General features: G+C 50.9%; 1 protein-coding gene and 1 long non-coding RNA gene across 10 annotated transcripts; one reads left to right on the top strand and one right to left on the bottom strand.

Moving 5' to 3' along the window:
• Nucleotides 1-1,931: 1,931 nt before the first annotated feature.
• Nucleotides 1,932-5,383, bottom strand: LOC134478369 (uncharacterized). The gene is made up of 2 exons (XR_010050989.1): nt 5,202-5,383; nt 1,932-4,089 (listed from the first exon to the last, which is right to left on the bottom strand). It is a non-coding gene; the product is annotated as an uncharacterized LOC134478369 (long non-coding RNA).
• On the top strand, nt 4,742-23,381 carry Casp8 (caspase 8). Of its 9 annotated transcripts, none has more exons than XM_013145230.3 (9): nt 4,742-4,760; nt 10,842-11,184; nt 15,247-15,352; nt 16,331-16,469; nt 16,558-16,602; nt 17,643-17,707; nt 18,922-19,063; nt 21,249-21,750; nt 22,841-23,381. In XM_013145230.3, the coding sequence occupies exons 2-9, from the start codon at nt 10,874-10,876 to the stop codon at nt 22,974-22,976; spliced, it is 1,446 nt and encodes a 481-aa protein (XP_013000684.1). In that variant the 5' UTR covers nt 4,742-4,760; nt 10,842-10,873; the 3' UTR covers nt 22,977-23,381. The 9 variants fall into 9 exon arrangements, with proteins under 9 accessions (XP_013000684.1, XP_013000681.1, XP_013000682.1 ...); XM_013145227.3 differs by having other exon boundaries at nt 4,755-4,911; XM_013145228.3 differs by lacking the exon at nt 4,742-4,760 and adding an exon at nt 5,926-6,113.
• Nucleotides 23,382-23,407: the final 26 nt, after the last annotated feature.

A 23,407-nucleotide genomic window follows, 5' to 3' on the forward strand; every position in this document is an offset into this window, starting at 1 on the left:
GGCTTTCCCCGTTTGTGGTTTTTCTTATTTTAAGCTTTACAATCTAGGCCTGTGGGCGGTCCTGGCCCTCTTTACTGTCGCACTGGGTGTGACGCAGGGTGCTTTCCTGACTGCAGGCCCCTGGCTGTCTGCCTCCTTGCCCACCTCTAGTCCGCTGTCCTGTGATAATCTGCTGAGTTCTGGCCAGGGCAGTTAGTTGTACTTAGAGGGGAGAATTAGGGAAAGGGGAATTTACACAAAGGTCTCTCAGAACTGGAAGTTCGCTCCCCTTTTCACAGCAGGAAAATGTCAACATGAGGCGCAGTGTGAAGGGCAGATCTTTGTGTTTCCTGAAGAGCTTCATGCCAGAGTGATACACGGCTTATGCGAGGGCCTCCCCCTTACGTTACTGTGTCTCTATCAGCTCTGTGCATGTGCGTCTAAAAGGGGTGACAGAACTCAACAGCGAATGTACGAACTAAAAAAACCGGCTCTCGTGATGTGTAAAAGAGCACCTGGTCTTTGGGCACACTTGGACACAACCTTGTCACTGGGTGAACGTCCTAGGGCTCCTTTCCCACCCTTGGTGCCCCAAACAAAGAATCGAATGGACTGCAAGGTGCACATGCATTGAAGGTGGAGGAGAAGCTTATTCCGCAGAGTGAGCGCTGTCAGGTGTGAAGGCTCACCATGGCCTGGAGGACAAGGGAGAAGAATCATTTGTCTCTGAAGTGGTTGTGTCAACTCCCTCTCCACAAAGAAGGCATTGGGACAGTCCTATCAAACACCGGCTTGGCTTTTGGTGGTAGGAAAATGAAGGATGAAGGATGCAAATGAATGATTGAAAAGACCAGCTCTGATTGGTCCTTGTACATCACCAGAATCAAATAAAGTGTAAATGGTACTTTTCTGATTGGCTCTGTGCAGAGAGACAGTGATGTCACTGTTTTGGAATTTCTCTCTTCCCAGGAGTGTCTGTCAATCTGTTGCCCAATCTTACCCCAGGAAATGACTAGATGCACCCAGATTTTCTGGGGTGATTGAATGTAATTGGAGCTGTACATGTAAAGGAGAGGCAGTTCAGCCTCAGCAGGGCACACGGGCCTGTCCCTCCGCCATGAACCACTCCGGGCTTCCTGTCATGGCCTCTGCCAAGGAGATGGCCAAGCGCTGAGCTCCTGTGTTGCCCTCCCTGCCATCCACACTGCCAGCCTCAGTGCCCCCAAGCTCTTTGCCTTGCCATCCCTGTGCAGGTGTGTTACCTGATCCATGACTGCCTGACTCTCAGGGTCTCTAGGGCAGTGGTGGTGAACCATGGCACACATGCCACTCTGGGCTGTTTGTATCATTGAAATCTCCAAAAGGTTCGCCCTCACTGCCATAGGGCCTCTACTACGCTCCTCTTTGTAACTTAACGTAATCATTTGAAATGTGGTGTGTGACGAGTGTTACAGATCCTAGTGATTAAGATTAAAATTGGACAAAAAATTTAAATCACTAGGCTTGACTCCAAGTGAACCAGGAGTACTGGTGAAATAAACCAGTGAACTGAGGTAGTGTGCAAATCTACTGGCATTCAACAGATTTTGGCACTGTGGAAAGACACAAGTGTAGCAGTCTTTACTGGTGTATCTCACTTCATGATATACATGTGCCTAGGCACGCACACATATTTTTGAATGAACTAATTTTGGAAGATTAGTAAAATGAGCTCCTGAACGGAAATCGAAGCTACCATGAGGCTGTGAAAGGAACACGGGCTCAGGCATCGTCTGGTTTAATCCCGAGGTTCAGGCCACGGTGCCACCTGTCTGCCGCGGGGCTGTGCTCTCCGCACACAGGCCTGTCCCTAAATGTGGGAATGGTGTTGGCATGCTGTGCAGGTCCCATCCCGCCAGAGATTCACTGAATTTGTTCTGACTGCAGGAACTTCAGAAGTTGTATCCACAAAATGTTGCTAGCAAAGTTTTCTTTATTTGGTTTCCACCATCTTGCGAGTCATATCTGGGGGAGGAGCACATCCCGGAAAGGGGAGGTAATTGATCTTTGGTGAGATTTGGTTAGAATTTCAGGAAAGAATCGATTTGCTTCTGGAGTTGTCTAGGCTGCCCTGGCTGTGTATGTGCTGCCCCGGCTTCACGAGCACTTCATGGTAGAGTAAAGGACGTGAGCAGATTAGACAGACAGACCCCTTCTGCACACACAGTTCAAACAGCCAGCCCTTACCGTACACGGCACACACGAACAGGCACAATGTCCTGGTCAGTCACACGACACAAGTCCAGTTGAGTCCGAGTCACCCCTGAACTCAGGTCCCGCTGAGGCAGGCAGCAGAGGTGTCACCTTCCTAGGCCACAGTGTGCGGCTGTCAAGCAAAGCTCCGCTGTTGGTGCCTTGACATGCAGCTCTTCTGTTCCTCCTTAGCGGTGGTGTTGTGGTGAATTTCCAGCCGTCTTCTCTGTCCCCCCAGCTGTGGTAGTCTTGGGGTGCTGCTCCTATAGCATTGTGGACTCCCCTCACCTTGGTCGCCAGTGTGCTGTGGTGCCATCGTGTGCTTGACGTGACCAAACATGTCCAGGTGATCCTTTTCTTTTAGCTGAATACTCACTTGGCACTGGGCACTTGGGTGGGAGGTTTCCTCCTCCTGGCTCTGTTTATTACCTTGGGCTCTACTTCTCCCCAGCATTGCTAGACCTCCCTTAGAAACGTCATTAGTGGGGCTGGGGACTTAGCTCAGCGACATAAGTGCCTGCCTTGCAAGTGCCGGGTCGGTTGTGAGTTCGATCCCCGGTCGCGATTTAAAAAAAAATAAGTAGGAACCTCTTTAGTACAAGCTGTTAATGAGTGACACTCAACTTCCAGTGGTCCCGACTATTATCACTCTCTTTTCTATTCTAGTGATTACCAAGATAAAGAAGAACTTCCCGAACAATACAATAATAAAGAGCATAGGAGAGGGACTACCCAAGGGACCACACCCTCAGGGCTGCTCCCGAAGCTGTGGGCTGCTGGTTGTGGCAAGGTCTTGCAGAAGGAGCTCTGCTGTGCAACCAGCTGTGTCCATCTGAATGTGATGGGGGTCGGCTGACAGAGGCCACTAGGAAGACCGTGCTCTCCCACAGGGAAGGACATCTGTTTTGGTTTTCAGTAAGAGTCAGTCTGCCCTGAAACAGGACACTTTCCTTTAGGAAATCGCTGGGTAGCTTGATATCCACAGTATTCCAGGGCCTGGGACGCAGAGGGCCTCGTCACTCCTAGTGTCTGTGCTGTGTGACCCTGCTCTGCAAGACCCTTTTGCACTGAGCAACACAATTCAGAAATCCCTCTGTATCCAAATTTCTGCTCTAAGGCAGAGACCCCAGGGAGAGACCCGGGAGGGTAGCTCACAGTTTCGGGGGAACAAAGCAGAGAGCCAGCCAGCCAGGACCATGTGAGACCCACCCAGACTTACTCTGGAGCATGTACTAATGGGCTAGATGTTTCTCAATCCACTTAAGGTGACAAATCAGGACCCCAGAGTGCACACACCCCACCACCTGACAGCTGAGCTCCACTCTCGTTGCACACACGAGCCTGAGGACTGGAGCGGAGCGTTTACCCTTCCCTGCTTAGCTGGGACCACTCAGGTGCAGTTGTGGCTATGCGTCAGTGTGAGGCAGTGGTGGCTCACGTGGGGTCTCAGGGACACAAACACCCCTCATTCCGGCCTGGCCAAGTCTCCCACCTCTTTGCCCAAGCCTCAGTGTCCTTTGCAGTGTGGAAAGTTGCAAAGTGGCATCTGCCCTGGGAATAGGTCCAGGGCTGAGAAGCGCCCCTCAGAGAGCTCAAGCAGCTATCTCTAGCACCAACGGCTGGATAAGGGGTCTGCACTGTGACTGGCCGGTGCCTTTTTGCAAAGAACACCTGTCTTTAGATTTCTGCTCCTCCATCCAGAAGGCTCATCCCAAATCCCAAAAGTGTTGGAAGAGGGGCCCTAGCCGTGGGAGAGTTGTGTCTTGGGTGGACCTTGAGTCCATGCATCTTTGAGTCCCTGAGTCTGCTGAGCAGAGAATGACAAGCTCTTCGTGAAGGGCCAGGGCATGCAGCTGCCCCACTGGTGCTGGTGCTTGGCTGTAAAATGCATGAGAGGAGAAAACATCAGGGCAGAGAAGAAACATTCAAACAGGAAGCAGGCTGGCAGCGTGGGGAGGGCAAAGGCTGGGGCCCTGGCACCAAACCAGGCTCAGCATTGTCTCCACGCTCCGTGGAGCAGTGCCTGCTGCCACTGTTTCCCGAGCCCTTACAGCCTCTGCTCCCTGGGCAAGGCCAGAGCACGGCTGCTTTCCCCAGGGCCAGGTAGACCCTGCTCCTTTTTGAGTGGAGTTTCCCCATATCCCAGCAGCAGGCCAGCTTTGATCTTGGGGAAGGGCCTGGCCTGTGATTTCAGTGCTGAGGTTTGGACTATGGCACAGAGAAACTTTCTCTCTGAGGATCCTTGCCAGGAAGAACGGGGCATGGGAGGGCCATCCAGGGGCCCGTTTCTTCTAACTGGTGTGGCTGTAACAGCTTTTAGGGTGTCAGTGAATCCCATTACTTCCTCCTTCCCAGTGGCTGGCAATGGGGCCCAGGTTCCTTTAAATGTTCTTGGCATGAGTCAGCTTTGTCCTCCCTGTGCTTCCTTTCTTTTTCGTGGAGGTCAATGTTTTCCCTCTTCTGCCTCCCTTAAGCCTAGTGGCCCTGCAGGATTCCTAGGAAATCCCTGAGTGAGTGCAGAGCAGAGGACCAGGAAGTGGGGCGCTGAGGTAGGCACACGAGCCCAGCGTGCTCAAAGCGAAAGTGAAAGCACTTCCCAGCCTGGGCTGCAGGGGCCAGAGAATTCCTTCCCACCTGACAGCCGCTGAGCAGCCAGTGCAGGGGTGCGGGGATGTAGGGCTCTGGGAAAGGCGGCAGCAGGTGAGTGGCTAGCGCCCCCAGAAAGCCTCTTCCTGGACCTCTGCTCTCTTCCCTGAGATCGTGGGGACACGTGCCATGGCCTCCGTCTGACCCCAGCAAGCCTTGGCCACAGGGTCAGGCTGCAGCCCAGGGTGTGTCCTCTGCTGGGCTGGGACAGACTCTATGGAGTGCAGAAACCTTTGTTTATCTGCTTGCGTTCACTGCCTTTCTTGCTTGACTCTGGGCCAGAGCTGAGTTAATTCTTCTGTGAGGTTTCTGCTGGCGTCCTCAGCCCCTGTCCCCCACCTTACCTTCTGTCCGTGCGCCCCAGAGATAACTCTCCCAGCGTCCTGAGGTGTCCACCCGGTGTGTTGCCAGGTGGCTCTGTGTGGTGTGCCGGCACTGTTTTTCAGCATGAGACCCTGGGAAGTGATTCTCTGCTCCTGGTCTCCCTCCCTCAGAGGGACTAATGCTTCTTGCTGGGTGCAGTGAGGCTGCCAACCCTTGTCATGCGGCATTGCTGAGTACCCAGGACGACAGTTGTTAGGGATTATTATCACATACCAACTCCAGCTTTATTATACTTTGCTCATTATGCTTCTCACTTTTAAGAATTATAAAAACTCTTCTCTTTAAATTTGGTTTACCTGGCCAGATCCCAATTTCAAACTAATACATCATGTCCCACAATGCATAGTATACTTTTAAATTTATTTTATGGACACATGGTCATTGGATGTCATTGTGGGGTACTGAGGGATGATTCCATAAACATACATAATGTCTAACAATCATATCAGGGTGATGCAAATTTCATCTCTGACAAATCCTATCCGAGAACAGATGACAGAGGACTTGGCTGTGCAGAGCCGGAAAGGTTGCTGGCGATGGCGTGCGTAGATGCTTGATCACTCTGAGCTCGCCTGATTCACCTGGCAAGTCTTTGCCAACCCAGTGCCCCAAGTGATATTTTGCATTTCGTGGGGCACCAGTGCTTTTGAGTGGGTGGGCTATGCTGTTTGAGAATTCCTGTCAGGGACCCGGAGTCTGTGCCTCCGCCCTCTGCAGAGCTTCTCTTTCTAGTTGGTGGCAGACAGGCTTTACAGGCCCTGTGCACGTGACCGTAAAAACTACACACTGCTCTCAGGCCGGAACAGGAACTTGTCTCCGGCAGAACGGTCGAGTGGGGTGGAGACTGCAGAAGCCAGCAAGCACTTCCTGAGGTAGGCTTAGCCATGCTCTGGGTTTCATTCTGCTCTGCGAGGTTGGTGCAGCACACTAGATGGAAGTGAGCGCCAGAGAGGGGCTGGTGTCCTGAGGTTGCATCTGTCGAGCCCCCCTTTTCACACTCACTCAGCCCCTCTGAGGTGAGCCCAGCCCCTGAAAGCTGGTGTCCTGTCCAGGGAAGCAGACAAGGCAGCTTCACAGACCTGGAGGTGCTTGATTTCTTTTTGTTCCTCTTAACATTGTGTGTGTGTGTGTGTGTGTGTGTGTGTGTGTGTGTGTGTGTGTGTTCATAGTCGTGTCCCCAGGGCCCGCTTCTGGTCAGAAGGTGGGAGGAGGCCTTTAAGGTGGGTCTGGGGTGCAGAGCTGGGATCTGCACTGTGAGGGGACACAGAGCAGGCTGGGGGCGACTCCCTGGCAGTGAGTGGAGGGCAGGCAGCATCTGCAGGTCTGACAGCAGAGAACTCAGTCAGTGGCCTCTGCAGGAAAACATCAGTTAACATGTGGTGAATGCCCCAAATTTTTTGAAATCCTGAAATATGAGAAGAAAGCATTCTTGGTTATCATCACTCCAAACTTCTCACTTGAAATGGGGAATGAGGCCTTCAGGTAAAATGATTCATCCAAAGTCATGCAGCCAGAGCCAGGGCCCAGCACCTTACCCTGAACCCAGGCCCTCTGGACCCTCAGCCCTGGTCCCTGTATCTCTCGGAGGTCTCCCTCGTGCCTGGCCTCTTTTTGGTGGCTGGAGCAGGAGCCAGCACTCCTCCAGTCTCTCAGACATGAGTTCCTCTTCCTGTGTGTGACTCAGGAGTTTCGAAAGCAGGAAGTATGTAAAACACTGTTTTTTGTGCTGCTTTTGCTCATCTCCAGTGAGAGAGGACTCCTCCTCCTCCTCCTCCTCCTCCTCCTCAGGAAGCAGGGAGTGCAAGGGGTGAGGGCGCCGGGATTTGTCTCTATTCTCTGGTTCTAGAAGTTTCTGGAGCTGAGTGCTCTGGAGGTGCATGGCTGAGAAGGTCCCGTGGTCAGGTGTGGTGGGGAGGCAGGGAGCTGAGTTGTGAGGTTCCCATCCCTCCAGATCCGAGTCACCCCTACCTGGCTCGAAGGCAGGGCAGCCTCTCCCAGCTCTGACGGCTGCGTCCTGTCTCTACCTAAGCGGTCAGAGTGGAAAGCAACCCTGAATCTCAACCGTGGCTGCTACTGCTGTCCTGCACACAGCACTGACACACACATGTACACACACACACCCCAGCATGTGCACACAAGCACACAAATGCATATACAGATACCACCACACACCAACGCACAGCACACCATCACATACACCAACACACACACACACCAACATACATGCAACATCGCACACACATATGCACCCAAACACGCGTGCCACCACACATTCCTAATATGCACCATCACACACACACCTTCACCACACACACATCAGCACATGTACACAGACACACACACATCAACAGATACCCAGTATACACACCACCAGCACACATACCAACAGACACACGTTAGCAATTCCGTCTCTTTATTTTAGAGTTGGAAGACGTGGAACAGTGTAAAACCTGTGGGTACAGCTGTGTGATGGCGGCATCCTCCAGCAGAACCCTCAGTCCCTGTGGCTGTGGCAGGGTGGTGGGCTGAGGGCTTTGCAGCCTGGCCCTAGGTCTGGGCCTAGGGCGTGATGCAGCTGGCAGGCTCGGTGCCCATCCTTGGCCCGGAGAGATGCCCCCAGGGCCGGCCAGGCGGGCGGGCTACAGGTGCCCGCAGCACTGCCCCAGCTCCGGTGCCAAGCGTGGTGCAGCCAGCTTGCTCCTGGAGGGACTGGCAAGGGACGAGACGGTGGCCCAGGCTCTGGGGTCAGCGCCAGACTCTAGCACCTGCCTTGTTGCTTTGCCTCTGCTCTGTGGTTCAGTTCTCCTGGGTTTGTGGTGGGTTTTCTTTTTTCTTTTCCTTTTGTATTTTTAATCAGTAAAAATCCTTTATTCTTTCTTCATTGAGTTTTCTCACCTTCCTGCAGCTGTCTAGACTCAAACCCTGGCTGTGGCTGCCGTGAAAGACCCAGGCTCTTGAGCAAATGTGCCATGAATGCTTTCCAGATTCTAAAACTCACGCTGTAGGACAAAAACTAAGACTTCAAGATGTACTTACAATTTTTTTTTTTCGTTTTTATTGGTACCAGGGATTGAACTCACGATTGCCTGCTTACAAGGCAGGCACTTATGCCGCTGACCTAAATCCCCAGCCCTGTACTTACAATTTTATTAGTGGAAAAGTCCATTTACACTACAGAAATATGTGTTCAAACACAAAGAAAAATATAGATGATAAAATAATACCAGCTACTTGTCTTTGGGTGATAGAACTACAGGAAAATTTCCTTTTGTTTGTGTCATTTCTGTATTTTCTAAAATGAATACAATAATTGTTACCACCGTGATGTTCCCACCATCATGGAGGGAATCAGGGATGTGTGTCTTTCATATGTTCTTTGGTGGATTTTTTTTTGTGAGACAGAGGCTAAAATGGATTTACATTTTTAGGGGTGGTTGACGTAGTGCAAGTGAACAGGGCCGGCCCCAGCTTAGCTCCTTCCTGGTCCTGTGTATGGATGAGAACGACTCTGAGAGCTTTCACTGAGCTCTGCGGATGTTTAGAACGAGTAACACAGCCACACGGTGACAGCTGCGGCTGGACAGACACGGGGCAGGTGAGGACACAGCGGAGCCGTCTGCCACCCCAGCCTCCTGCAGCCCAGCCCACAGCCCCAAGCAGAAGCACACAGGCAGTGACCGCCAGGCAGCTCGCCACGTGGGCCGCCCATTGCCTGACGCGACCTTCCCCCTTCCAGGGCTCCGTCAGTGCTGATACACAGGTGTCCCTGCTCTTCTTCTGTTTTAAGCAATGTGTAAAGAATTCTTTTCACTTTTTCTGTTTTTGATACCAGGGATCGAACTCACGACCTCGCACCACTCGCGCTTGCCAGGCAGGCGCTGACCCCGCTGAGCTAAACTCCGGCTCTTTTTAACATACTTTGATTATACTTTCTTTCAAGTGAATGTAGGGAAAACCCCTAAAAACTGAATTGTGGGATCCAAGTACATTTTGTATTGAGAGAGGGAGAGAGCGAGAGGAGAACAGAGGGAGAGAGAGAGAAAGAGAGAGAGAGACAGACAGAGACAGAGACGGAGAGACCCGAAGTACCTACCTGTCTGTCCTTACATCTGCTGTCTCACAACGCTGTATTTTAATTTGTGTACTTTGCCAGTTTGGTAGTTGAAAATGTTCCTTTGTTATAATTCCAATTTGATTTTTTTCTTCTTGTAAGTGAAATTAAGCATCTTTTCAGATGTTTAAAAAAGATTAGTCTCAAAACACAATGTCACAGATACTTTTCTCTGAACTGTCTGCTTGTGGCCCTTCCTGTTTGTGTACTGGGTTGCTGGTCTTTCTTTTTCTCTACTTTTTTTTTTAGTTTATTTACAGAAATTTTATTTTAGGAAAAGTAACCTCTCCTCTTTGAAATCATATATATTGCTAATTTTATTTTTTAAGTTATCTGGTGTATTTTTGCAGAAAATCTTACTTGGAGTGTAAGGACGTCAGTATTTTCTCCAATGGTTCTCAGATTTTTTGTTAGATTTCCAGTTTTTCACCTCAGCCAGAGCACCTGAAAAGCTACCTTGTGTTTTTCTTGGTACTTCTTGAAGGTTCAGATCTTTGCTCCAGTGCAGTCTTCTGATGTAGATGCTCTGCTAGGATCCATTTCAGTTTGCTTGAAAAACCCTGCCCAGCCAGGCATTTGGCACATGCCTGTCATCCCAGCACTCAAGAGGCTGATAGGAGGACTGCGAGAGTTTGAGGCCAGCCTGGGCTACAGAGTGGGTTCAGGGGCAGCCTGAGCAGGAGCGAGACCTTGTCTCTCTCTCTCACACACACATACGCACACGCATGCACATGTGCGCACACATACACACGTGCACACACACACACATCCCACAGTGGGTCCGGCTGCTCCTGCGCTTGCGTTGCAGAGCCTCCCGGGGTGCGCTCTTTTCCAGGCTTTTTCTGTTTGGGCCACTCTTTGCAGTCAATGCCTGGCACCGTTGTCTTCTAGGCACAGAATGTGGGTTGCATTATTTCAGCTTTGGGGAGACCCACACAGGTTTGCTTCCCAGTCAATCTGTGGGTAGCGCTGTGTGCTGGCGCAGGGCACCGTGCTCTCTGCCACCCGGCCGTGGGGTGGGATATGCCAGCAGTGCTGCTTGCTCTCCCCTGCTCCTCCTTCTGCTTGGGCTGGTTTCTGAAGGGTGTGTGCACATTTCTGGTATTTTTGGGGAGACATCTCCAGCTCTCTTCAGTTCTTAAGGATGCAGGCCTGAGTAAGAACCCAGAGGACAGCGCCTCTCCTGCCCTCGCTTCCCCTCCTAGCGCTGCACCTGTGCAGCCCAGGTCTCCTGGAGCCTGCTCCCTGCCGCCACGTGGCAGCCTTTCCTCGGCCAGGTGGACTGAGGTGGGGACAGGAGGGCAGGCTCGTCCCCCTCTTTGCCCCACACCAGGGATGGCATCAGGACTCAGTGGGTCTGCTGGCTGCTTTCTTTTTCTCTCTTTCCTGTACCCACAGCATGTGGTAGACACAGCCCTACCTGATAAACACAAGCCAGTGGGCAGCACTTTTCTTCCTCCCCTGAGCACAACTTTGCATTTTGGCCTAGGTCACAGTGCCGCTCTCCTCCCTCCGAGAAGCATGGATTGCAGTTTCCACGTGCTCCTTTACAATATTGGGGAGCAGCTGGACAGTGAAGAATTGGCCTCCCTCAAGTTCCTGAGCCATGACCACATCCCACAGCGGAAGCAGGAGCCCATCTTGGACCCCTGCATGTTGTTCCAGAGACTCCAGGAGAAGAGAGTGCTGGAGGAAGGCAACCTGTCCTTCCTGAAGGAGCTGCTTTTCCGGATCAACAGGCTGGACCTGCTGGGCACCTACATGAACACCAGCAGGGAAGAGTTGGAGAGAGAGCTCCAGACCCCCGGCAAGGCCCAGATCTCGGCCTACAGGTGGGCAGCGACTGCTCTTGATGGACGCAGCCTGGGGCCTGGCTGTGTGCATGGTGCCTGCCAGGCTGGGTCTAGAAACACAGGAAACCTTCTGTGTAATCCAGAGAAAAGATGCTAGAACCGAGAGATAAAACTTATTTTTCCAAGTGAAACATTACTTACCAGTTTGCTGAAATGCAAAAAGTTTCTCTGGACGTTCTTGTTCTTCCTCTCTGCCCTGCACCCCTCTTCTGGGGCCTGCGCCTCCCGATGCCCCCTGCCTGCCTCTGAGGGAGGGTCACTGCCTCCCTCCGGAGCCCCAGCATTGTGGGAGCTAGGGGCATCTCAGTCCCACTTAGAGCCTCGGGGGCTGCTGTCCCCACAGAGGCCACACCAGGGCCCCTCAGCTGCCTGTGGCCACAGGCTGCCTCCAGCACTCTCCTCAGGCCACAGCGCTCAGCTTCTCCCTGGCTCTGTGGGCGCCAGGGACTGTGATAAGAGGCCACCGGCACTGACAGCTTCATGGTCTGTTACAGGCCTGTCACATCTCTTTCGTGTCCTGTTTTCAGACTCTCTTGATGTAATCTTAGTGTTATCTTTCAGGAGCTCTCTTTCTCAGCCTCCGCCCAGGCCATGTCATGGTCAGGGTGGCAAGTGCCACGTGCAGCCTCACTGCAGGGTGGACAGCCACTGTCCTCTTACGTCCCCTGCTGGTGCCTCTGGCATGGCCTTGCTGCCTATGGACTTCTGTGACAAGTATTCCGGGCATTGGTTTCCTAGGGCTGCTGTGACAAAGTGCCACACCCTGGGTGGCACGGTGAAATGTACAGGAAGTTTATTCTCCCACAGTTCTGGGGCCCGGATTCAGACATCGTCCCGGGGGGCCTTTGTGGAGGCTCGCTCCTGGCCGCAGTCCTTGCTGCTCAGGTGCAGCCCTGTAGCCCCAGCCTCCCTTCTGCGTCTCCACAAATCTTTCTTCCTGTGCAGCCCTGGTGCTGGCCTGGGCCCACCCCAACCCAGTGTGACTTGCTGAAATTTTATCTGCAAGGACTTTTCCCAAGTATGCATGACTGCAGGGTTGGGGCAGGCCTGGCTCCTCACAGCAGGCAGGACCCAGTGGCTAGATTGTGGAGAGGGTTAGGGTTTTGATGTCCTGGAAGGGTGAAGTCTTTCTAAGGAGCTTACTCATGAAGATACCAATGCATTCTGAAAAACAATAGTCCCAGCACTAGGAAAGCAGGGTTGGGGTTCTCATTGTATGCTGCCCTCTTGGTCCTGGGAAGACTCCGCTCCAGCATGTGAGCTGGGCCCAGCACCCCACTGTGCTGGCATTGGCTTACCCTCTGGAGTATCCGAAGGGTCCGGAGCAGGGGAGGTCTGTCCACTGTACTCATTGGCTTGGAGACAAAAGGGTCAGCATGGGAAAGGCAGTGAGGAGAATGAGCCCTACTACACAGCTGGGGGAATGTCAGCTAGCACATCACTGTGGAAACCAGCATGCAGACCAAGAGACTGAAGCTGGAAATCCCACATGACCCGGGTTTTCCCCTCAGAGGTCTCTGCCTGGCAGAGTTGGAGGCATCACAGTACAGGGACCCATGCACACCCAAATTTATAGCGGTAAACTCGTAAGGGCTACAGTTTGGATGTGGCCTTCACATTCATCAACAGGTAAACAAGAGCAAAGGATAGGAGTGCAGTGCCACACACCATGGGGCACTGTCCTGCCATGCAGGGTAAACTTGGTCCTGTGCGCCCCAAGACCATCAGTCAGTCATATGAACTTCAATATTGCATGGTTTCTCTTCTGTGGGAAGCCTAAAATATAAATAAATTACAGAGCAAAATAGAAGACAGATGATAGGAAACAGAGACATAAATCTTTTGCAAATGGTAAATGGACCAAAAGATAGAGGAAGAGGCGGAAGGGAGGGGAGGGACCCAGCGAGCATGTGCGCCCAGAGTGTGGCCACTCCCACAGGAGCGGAATCACTGTTCATGCAAACAGGAACTCACAAAACTAAAGATTTCAGGAAGAGTTGGCACAGCCACCATTCACTGCGTGTTCGCTGTTGAATACTAGCCAGATGGCAAAGATATGCTAGTGTGTCCATTTACCAGCAGAAGTAAGTGCTACGTGTTTTATTTTCAAATTATAATTGCTACCTATAAAGTAAGCATTTCATAGACTATCTGGGTTCGTTACTGGACAAGAAAGCCTGTAGATTTCAGTAATGAAAAAAGTAGAGTACCCTAAAGAATAAAGTTAGGAGAGGGAGTTCGGATATAGCTCAGCGGCACAGCGCCTGCCTGGTAAGTATGCGGTCTTGAGTTTGATTCCCAGTACCTCCCCCCATAAAAGTTAAAAGTCATATAGCATTTGGTTGGATTTAATCTTTCAACAAGTGAGAAAGTTTTAGAGAAGTATCGTAGGACAGACATTTTTGAGGAGACAGATGTGGCAGGTGATTACACTGAGTACCTTCTGTTTCTATTTTTATTTTCAGAATTTGTTTTAGAGACAGGGTCTTGCTTTGTAGTATAGGCTGACCTTGAACTTACTATGTAACCCAGGCTGACCTTGAACTCATGGAGGTTTTCCTGCTTCAGCCTCCCAGGTACTGAGATTATAGGTGTGTGCCACCATGCCTGGTCAGAGTTTTAATTTTTAAGTTCAGTTTTTAAGTAAACAATTATTGTGTCAGTTATTTTCCTTTATACCATAGTATTAAAAGGTTTGCTGACTTTTGAACCACTCCTCTGCTCACTCATTCAGCAAGCATATTCCAGCAGCCTGAATGAATGTGGCAGGCGTAGGTCAGAAGAGATAAAGCCTGTCCCTTCTTGGACACTTTGTGTGTTACTGACTGGGCACAGTCAGGTGCTTTGTCATGTGTCAGTCAGTCCAAGCTATGGTCTCGTAGACTGCACCGCCTGGTGACACCCAGGTGTTCTCTGTTTGTGTCAGGACATGTTATATTGTGGAAAGAAGAATCAGCCTAACCACGCTCTCAGAATGTATCTCCGCCAGGAAGTAACTGCGCTTCCTGAAGTCTCCCGTGCCACGCTCCACACCCACGACCTGTGATCATTACCCGATGGGGAAACAAGTATAAGGCTTCTGAGGTCACATAGTTCAGAGATGCTCTGAGTCCCCCGTGCTCCAGCACCTACCTCACAGCCCTCAGGGCTCACGAGGGTGGGATGGGCCTGGGCCTGGCTCTGCTGTGGGCATGGAGGGTTACAGAGTGTGAGCTGTCCTTGCAGGGAGAGTATGGAGATGGGGCCCTGGGGACACTCAGGTGACTCCGAGAGGGCAGAGGCTGGTGCTGAGGAGCATCTGGGGTTTTGTGCTGCAGTTTGAGGCTGTGGCCCCGTTTGCAGTCTTGACGCCCTGAGCGCACTGACCAGGGTTAGGGAGGGAGAGCACAGTTCCCAAATGCCAAAGCTTTTTTTTCTGTTGCCACAGATCTTGCTTTTCCCATGAAAGATGAAGGGAAAGTAAGATTCATGTAACTGAACTTAACTGAAAGATAGGGTGGAATTTAAATTGTTCAGGGTGAGTGTCTTGGTTACTTTTCTCTCCTCACTGAAGCAAAATATATGATGCCTAAAATGAGGAAGGAAAGGTTTATTTAGCTTACAGTTTGTGCAAGTTTCAGTCCATACTCAGCAGGCTCCAAGGCAGGGTGGCAAGGCTAAGGGGCAGCCATTCATGGTGGCCACAAGTGACAGGAGAAAAAAGGGCAGAGGGAAAAACACGTCTCCTTCCCTCCCCTACACTGGACGCTAGCTCTGCCTGTGGGCAGGTGCAGCACTCACACCGCCTTCACAAGGCCTGTCCCCCACGACTGCATGAGGCTTTGTGGGGACACCAGACACAAACCGTAACACTGGCCACTGGGTGCGAGGCGATGGTCTTTGGCTCTACCCTGCTGGCCTCTTTCCAGGAGCCCCCTGCCTATATCTGTGCTCTGACTGGCTCTGTTGGGAAGCAAGGCCCCGGGTCGGCACCACTGTGCTTGGGCAGGCCGCAGCTCACAGGCAGTCAGCATTCCAGAGTGTTTCTCTTCCTCCACACAGGGTCATGCTCTTTCGGATTGCAGAAGACGTAAACAAATCCGAGTTGAGGTCTTTTAAATTTCTGTTGTACAAGGAAATCTCCAAGTCTAAATTGGATGACAACATGGTGAGACTCCACATCTCTCACGTGTGGCCGATGTGTCAAGCGGGCAGATTCAGGTCTGGAGGAGGACTGGGTGTCAGAGGCTGTGCTGGGGAGTAGGGCCGTCCTAGGGCATTTCCATGGTGACTAGATGTCTGAGACACTGAGTTCGTGTTCTCTGAAATCAAGGAATGGATTCTAGGAACGACGGAGGTTAAGGGTAGGAAGAATTTCTGTCCCAGAGGGACAGGATAGGCCCCGGAATGTGGGCTGCTCCCCAACCCTGCTTCTCAAGGGGGTTTACTGAGCAAAGCCACACGGCGAGATGGGCTTAAGGTGGGACAGAACTGTGATCAATCAATAAGATTACAAGTATTGTTGCTCAGGTAATTCTGATCCAATGGCAGATCATAGAACAGGTGTGAGGTGGGACAAAACTATGGTCAACCAATCAGCACACAACAGATGTAGTCGCTTGGCTTATATTGATTAAATGGGGGTCAAATGGGGAAACAAGTTACACAGCTGTAGCAAGGACACACGAGATGACAGGGACTTTCCTGGAAGGGTGGGTAAGGAGGTTTGGTCCCCACACCAAGGTGACAGAGGCCTCCTCAGAGTGTCAGTCACTGCAGCTCATCCTTAGGGGCGTACCTGGGTGAGCAGCACTTTTTCTTGAAGCCTGGCCTGGGGTGAATATGCCCACAGCCACAGCTGTCTTCTGCATCATCCAGCCCTGTCTGCTGCCTACAGTGTTTCTACCTAACTTAGCTGTCTATAATATGGGGACCAACCCAGAGACTCCTGATGTGGCTTGTCTAGCCTCTTCTTTTGGGGCCGGGAGGCACACAACTGCCTCCCTCATTTTCCCTCTGCCCCAGGAAGGCGAAGAGGTCGGGTCTTTTGGGCAGTGAGGTGACCTGGTTGGGAAGAGGAAGTGAAAACATCTCCTCTAAGAGTGAATATGGCCCAATCCGGGTTTCCCCGCTCTTCCTCCTACAGAGCTTGCTGGAGATCTTCACAGAGATGGAGAAGAGGGCCATCCTGGGGAAGGACAACTTGGACACCCTGAAACAGATCTGCGCCCAGGTCAACAGGAGCCTGCTGAGGAAGATCGGCGAGTACGAGGAGCAGCTTGGAGGTAGGACCTGGGCAGGGCAGCAGCGGCAGTGTGGACTCAGCTGACTGGGCCTCTTCTCATGTGCTGGCTTTTTGTCTTTTTAATTCAGAGAGAAGAATGAGTCTCGGACAAAGTCCAGATGCATTTTCAAAGGGTAATGCTTGGATTCTCAAGATACACTGTTGACCACACTCTGACGCCTTCCTGCGTCCTTCCTGAGACTGTGGCCCAGTGGCAGGATGCGAGTCACTGGTGACTTGAAGTCATCCTTCTCCAGAAAGGCAGAAAAGCCACCACACCAATGCCCCACTGCCTCAGGCAGGCACACTCGGAATCAGTGCAGAGCTGGTCAGTCAGTCTTTCCTCTCCCACTTTTTTCTCTTCCTCTGACTTGTGCTCACATTCAAATCGGTTTTCAGAATTTCTGTAATTAATTCACTTTCTTTTTCAAAACCCAAATCCTCTGTCTTCTCCTGGAGAAAGCCACTTGGCCGAGTGTGAGCAATCCCTCTGTCCCCCGCCAAGCCCCAGGATCTGCCTGCCTCAGCCCGTGGACCAAGTTACTCTTCTTATTCCAAGGCGGAATTGGCCGGGCCCTGTTGCCCAAAGCGGAAGGAGCTCTAGGAGCTCTGCAAAACTCTGATTAATCACACATTCTCGCTGGTTATAAAATTACACGTACTCATGAGAATGACTTCGAATTCAGAGAGACTTCAAAATTCCAGCAGTGCCATCACCCGTAAATATTACTATTGTCAGCGTGCGTGTTACACTTTTACCTGGCTCTTTGTGTGCGTGTGTGATGTGTTTTGGATCCACAAGGATCCAGGGCAGATGGTTCTTCCTCACCACATGCCTGCTTGAATCGAGGCTTGAAGGGCACTTTAATGCTTTTGAGTCAGTAATTCATCCTGCACTAATGGTCCCATTAATGACTCTCTCACCAACGTCATTTCTCGACTTGGTGAGCTGAAGAATATAAAATTCTACCCGCTCCTGGCCCTCATCTTCCCACTGGTGCAGAGACAGTCTGTGCCTGGATCTCTAGAACGCCCTGAGCTGTGCTGCCTGCTGGCTCTGGGCCCAAGGGGCAGGGGTCCAGCTGGTGGGGATCTTCACCGTGTGGTCCGTGGGCGCCCTGAATGCGGGCCCCCGTCTGCCTCCCACCTCATTGTCCATCTCTTCTGCTTGTAGAGGAGTTGCCCTTCGAGATGCAGGACGCACTGGACTCTCTGGAAGGACAGAACAGCAAGGCACAGGTACGGGGACGCCCTGGTCCTCCTTCCTTGTACAGTGCAGGCTCTGTTTCTTGTATTTGTTAGATTTTTCTTTTTTTAGCTTCCAGATATGCCAATAAAAGGTAGAAATTTATTATGAATTTTGAGAACTGTAGGAAAAAAATCTATAAAAGGGCAAGTTTAATAGGTGACTTGACTTTTTAAAAATGTGACTCTCCAGGCTTCTGAGTGTTATATTTTTATTTTGAAGCCAGAGTGTGGCAGGGGAGCCTCCTCCGTGTCACCACAGTGGAGGTGGGAGGACCTCAGGAAGAGTCTAGTGGGCACAGAAAGCAAAGCCTTTGCTTTTTAGCTTGAAGTGGCATTAGGGAGTGCAAGAGCCAGGGGACACCTGCATTAAGCTCAAAAGGGCATTTACTGCTGTAGGCGCTAGAGGAAATCACCAAGTCTTCCCTTCCTCTCAGCCCAGGGTTAGCCGGGAGTGTTGCAGCACCTGGAGACAATACACTACTATTCTTTTGCACCATCCCACCCATCAGTGAAAGGCGAGTTTTTTTGGTCTTTTTCAGACAGGGTTTTACCATGCATTTGAACTCACTTTGTAGCCCAGGCTGACCTCGAACTCACAGGGATTCTCCTGTCTTGGCCTCCCAAGTGCTGGGATGACAGGTGTGTGCCACTGTGCCCAGTCCGAACAAGCCTCAGTCAACCTCAGCTTTGCAGTATCCTTGTAAATACACTGATAAGCAGCAGGACAGAATGGACATACTTTTTTAGTACTTAGCAGAGTATTTCATGCCTCAGTAAGAGTGCTGAGACATGAGGACTAGGAGACCTGCCAAGTCTCAGGTCAGGAAAATGCAGCTGGGAACATGGCTCGGGTCCTAGAGTCCATTTCTCCACTTCATGGGCTGCACAGACATCCAGCCACAGGCTGTGATCTCTGCAAGGACCCAGCAGGACGCCTCACATAGGGCCTTGCAGTCTCATCCTGGGACCCCACTGTGGGCCTGGGAGCTCCACCTGCCCTGGAATGGGCTGTGTCTCGCAGTTGTTGTAGTCCCTGGCTGAGCCCTTATCTGCCTCCAAGCACCTCTTTAAGTGAGAGGCAATGGCCTGCAGATCCTGAACCCCTGTGAAGCGAGCACCTCTCCCTGCAGCTCCTCCAGGATTTCTGTCCACATTCTTGGGCTGCGCCTGCAGGATAAGGTCCTGACTCGGGGTTTTGTTTGCAGATGTTGGACCAAATTTACCAAATGAAAAGCAAGCCCCGGGGGTACTGTCTGATCTTCAATAATTATGATTTTAGTGAGGCACGGAAGAATATACCCAAACTCAGCAAGATGAAGGACAGGAAAGGGACGGACTTCGATGCAGGTATAGTAGAACCCATAGAAGTGAGATGTTTCTTGCATCTGTTTTATAAAGAGAGGGAGCAGATGTGAGGGTGCACTGGCTACAATATGTCACCTTGTCTATTGCCAGGGTTGATCGGCTGGTCCAGCTGGCTGGGGTGGGCGTCCTGTCCTTCTCACTGCTCCACTGCAGTCTCCTGAGGCTGGGTCAAAGAGGACACCCACCCCAACAGAGGACGACCATCCCTTGGTCATGGGGAAAGAGCTGTGTTTGCTACAACCTCCAAACAAGCTTTCAAAAGCTGGGGAGAGGGAGTTTAACTCAGCAGCACAAGTGCCTGCTTGGCAAACGTGAGGTTGTGAGTTCGATTCCCGTACCAAAAAAAAAAAAAAAAAAGTGACTTATGGTAAATGTATCCATTCTCACAAGAGTTTAGGAAAAAAAGTGTGTGTGTGTGGGGAGCCCTGTGTCAAAAGGGGACATGTTTCAAGAGAGTAGGTTTCAAGTTATTTCCTCGAGGTGCAGAACACGCTTACATATTTGTTCATGTTCTGCTTTTGTTTCATTTTTAAATCAAACCAATGTGGTGATAAAATACCGACTCTTACTAGGAGGCTTATGCTGAAGTGCGGCAGTGAGCCTCACTTTTAACTCGACTGAGCATGTGAGTCCAGAGCTACAGCAAGCGTCTTGCCGTGGGCGTGGGGCACGGGTGCTGTTGGGTGCCGCACAGACTGTGAGCTCTTCACAAACCTTGTGTTTTCAGATGGTAAACCAGCTAGAAATTCTTCTGCTCAGCCTATCTAAGATAAGGCTGAGAATTCTGGATTACATGAAAACATAATCTGTGGCTTGGGAATGTAAAAATGACTGTAATAAAAAATCATCCAGTCCAATCCAAGCAGTGTTAAGGATTTGATTCACTCAAAGAACTTTCACAAATGGCATTTAGAGAACTGAATGATGTTTAGGAAGTCATTGCAAACTGACTCTATCAGGACACTGCAGTGGTCCCTGTGCAAATCCAGTCTGAGATTTTAGCTGCAGGACTCAAGGACACTGAATCTAATAGTTGTTACCACGCACTTGGCGTTGGAAACATGTTTTCAGGCCCTTTGTGCCTGTTCATTTAATGGTTAGGAAATTCTCTAACGTTGGTTTGATTGAGTTCTGGAGCCCATTCTTCTTACACAGGCCTGTAACTAGAGTCTGCCGGAGTCTGTACACCCACTGGTCCATGCGGCCTGCAGTGAGCCCGGGTCCGTTTGGCTCTGCGGAGTCCCTGGTGAACGGCCCTGCAGTCACTTTCATCACATTCCAGATTCCAGAGAGTCAGAGTCTTCCCAGAACCAAGGCACTGTTCTGGCTTCCCCAGAGTTCTTACAGACCCACGAGGTCCATGGCACTTCCAAGTGAACGTGAATCAGACGAGCAGCCCGAAGGGGTGAGCGACTTTGACCAGGTCTACTAGCACATGAAAAGAAAAAGAACTGAGGCAAACTTAAAAAAAAGTAAAATTACACATTCCAAGAAAGACACAAAGCTTGCTACGAAAGGAAATACAAAGAACACATTGTTTACATAGCTCCAGTAACATAATATCCTGCATTCAACTCAGCATTGTAGATAATGGTGTAAAATAGTAAACGCTCATCCTCTATAACAACTCAGGCCAAAAGTCTCAAATTTGTAAATAACAATGTATGTAATTTTGCTACAAAAGGAAGATGAAGAAAAAAACATGCTAAGCAGAAAGTGGTTGCTTTTACAGGACACAACTAACACAGGTACAGACGGAATAACTTGTCTAGTGTGTCTTTTAGTTTTACTTTTATTGGTCTTTTATTGTGACAAATATAATTTGAGGGGTTTCAGCATATACATATCATATTCAAAAATTGTTTTTTCTGATTATGTAAGAAATACAATCATGCTTTGAATTGGCTGGGCAGTAACCCTAAATAATAGTTACGCGTCTCAGAAGGTATTCCAGCAAGGAGCAGGTCCACAATAACATTCCCACGTGCACCAGGGCTCGAGAACCTTTCTGGCCAGTGACAGTAACACAGAAGCACCCAGAATCCAGTGACTGGTGCAGAACGTCTTTAAGCTCTGGCTCCCATTCTTCATGAGGACGTCAGCCCGTTTTCCCAGCGCTCTGCTGCGGGGCGGGAATACTATTTTCCTTCTTTCCTTCCCTTTCCAGAGACCTTGGGCAGCACCTTCTCTGAGCTTCATTTCGAGACAGTGCTTTGCAGAGATCTGACAGCGCAGGCGATCCGCGAGACGCTGCAGTACTACCAAGGTGTGGACCACAGCGACAGGGACTGCTTTGTCTGCTGCGTCCTCTCCCATGGGAACAGGGGCATCGTCTATGGCATCAATGGGCAGGAGGTGTCCATCTCTGAGCTGACCTCTTACTTCACTGGCTCCAAGTGCCCTTCCCTTGCTGGAAAACCAAAAGTGTTCTTTATTCAGGCTTGTCAAGGGGAGAACTTCCAGAAAGCTATATCTGTGGAGACTGACTCAGATAAGAACAAGGTCTCTGCAGAGGATGACTTTTCATATACATGGTTGACCATCCCAGACAATGGTGACTTCCTGCTGGGGATGGCCACCGTGGACAGCTATGTCTCTTATCGAGACCCCACGAAGGGAACCTGGTATATCCAGACACTGTGTGACAGCCTGAGAAGAAGATGTCCTTGGTGAGTTTGGCCTTGTGTGTCTCAGTTCTGGTCAGCCCGCTGCCCTCCCTATCACCTCTGCAGACACCTGTGTTCAGAGCCCGCTGGAAAAGGCTGTGGCCATTTACTTGGTCAGAGATGGCCCAAGGGGAGGGGCTGCTGCTTGTCCCAGTGTCTAGTTGTGACTGGCACAGCTGCACTTCCTGGGTCAGGGTGAGTGGGGAGATGGGCAGGGTGTGGGTGGGGTAGTGGTGCCCAGCTCACAGCCTCTAGGCAGAGGCTGAATCTCCAGAAAGTCCGGAACCCGAGTTAGTGTCTCGATGCTCCACCCCATCAGTTGTCCTGCAATATATGGGTGCATTGTGAGATGGGGTAGCAAGAGCCCCTCATGCTCAGCCTGGTGGACCTGCTCTGAAGGCAGGAGCATGGCAGTGTCCCTCCCTTATTTACCAACCACAGGCTTCTGTTATTTAAATTAATGTTTAAATCACGGTTCAGCCACTGGCACACAGGGCCAGCAGATGATGGTAAGGACTCCTCCCAGAGGTTCCTTCTTGTCAACTTCTCATTATGGTTTTTTTTTTGTGTGTGTGAAAACAAACACTTTCCCATGCCTTGTAAAGAGTGAACCACAACAGAAGTGTGGCATTTTCATCTTGCAACTCCTGTGTGGGTCCTGCATGCCTCTGGGGTTAGCTGTATGTGAGGAAATTGCACAACAAAGCTGCTAAGACTGAGGGGTGGAGGCGACACGGGGCCTTCACTTGCCCAGAGTTTGCCTGCACTGCAGATGCATGCACAGAGCAGTGTGGATGTCACGCAGAGGGTACTGGGGGCAGGAGGTACTCGAGGGGGTCAGGTACACAGCGAGGGGCAGAGTGAGACAGCATGCATGGCCTGGGAGGGAAGGAATCGGATCTAATGCTGGTGCTGGGGTTTCTGATGGTCGCCAGAGGTCCTGAGCAGACCAATAGCAAGGAGGCCTTGGTTGGGCCACATGGCTTCATGTGCCTGGCGCTTTAGGGGAAGAACTCTCAAGGGCCTGGCAGAAGTGCTGGTGGGCGGTTTTCATCCCTCACAAGTGGTCACGATGCTATGCTCTGCTTCGCAGCGGAGATGATATTCTCACCATCCTGACGGAAGTGAACTTTAAAGTGGGCGAAAAGATCGACCTGAAGAACAGGGGAAAACAGATGCCCCAGCCCATGTTCTCACTGAGGAAAAAGCTGTTCTTCCCCACTGACTGACGCCGGGATGGAGCTCTGAACACTAGGCCTCCCCAAAGCCTAAGCAGTTGCTGTTTGCACTTGTTCTGGATGGTCGGAGGGGCGAACAGAAGTCCTGTGCCTAACGAGGCGAATAATCCTGCCGAACACCAGCACCTTCTCCTTCTGAGCCGTCCTCTACACTACTTTTATTCTGCTTTGCTGGGGTTGAACCAGAGTCCTGTGTGCCAAATGAACGCCCTCCAAAGCACTAATTTTTTGTATGAAAACTTTAAAAACCAAGCTGTTAGGTAGAGCCCACCGTCCCAGCCTGCTGCCCTCCGCCTGCTGCTTCTCTCTGCTTCCCGGCCAAGCCTTTCGCAGGTTATCTGCAGGTGCTAAGAGCTTTCAGAAAAACAGAATAAATTTGCACCTTCCTGTTTCTAAGTTTTTTTTTTTTCTTTTGCTGTTTT

This window comes from Cavia porcellus, unplaced genomic scaffold (genome assembly GCF_034190915.1).
Source record: "Cavia porcellus strain 051 isolate PalLab524CR breed Dunkin Hartley unplaced genomic scaffold, mCavPor4.1 scaffold_12, whole genome shotgun sequence".
NCBI lineage: Eukaryota > Metazoa > Chordata > Mammalia > Rodentia > Caviidae > Cavia > Cavia porcellus.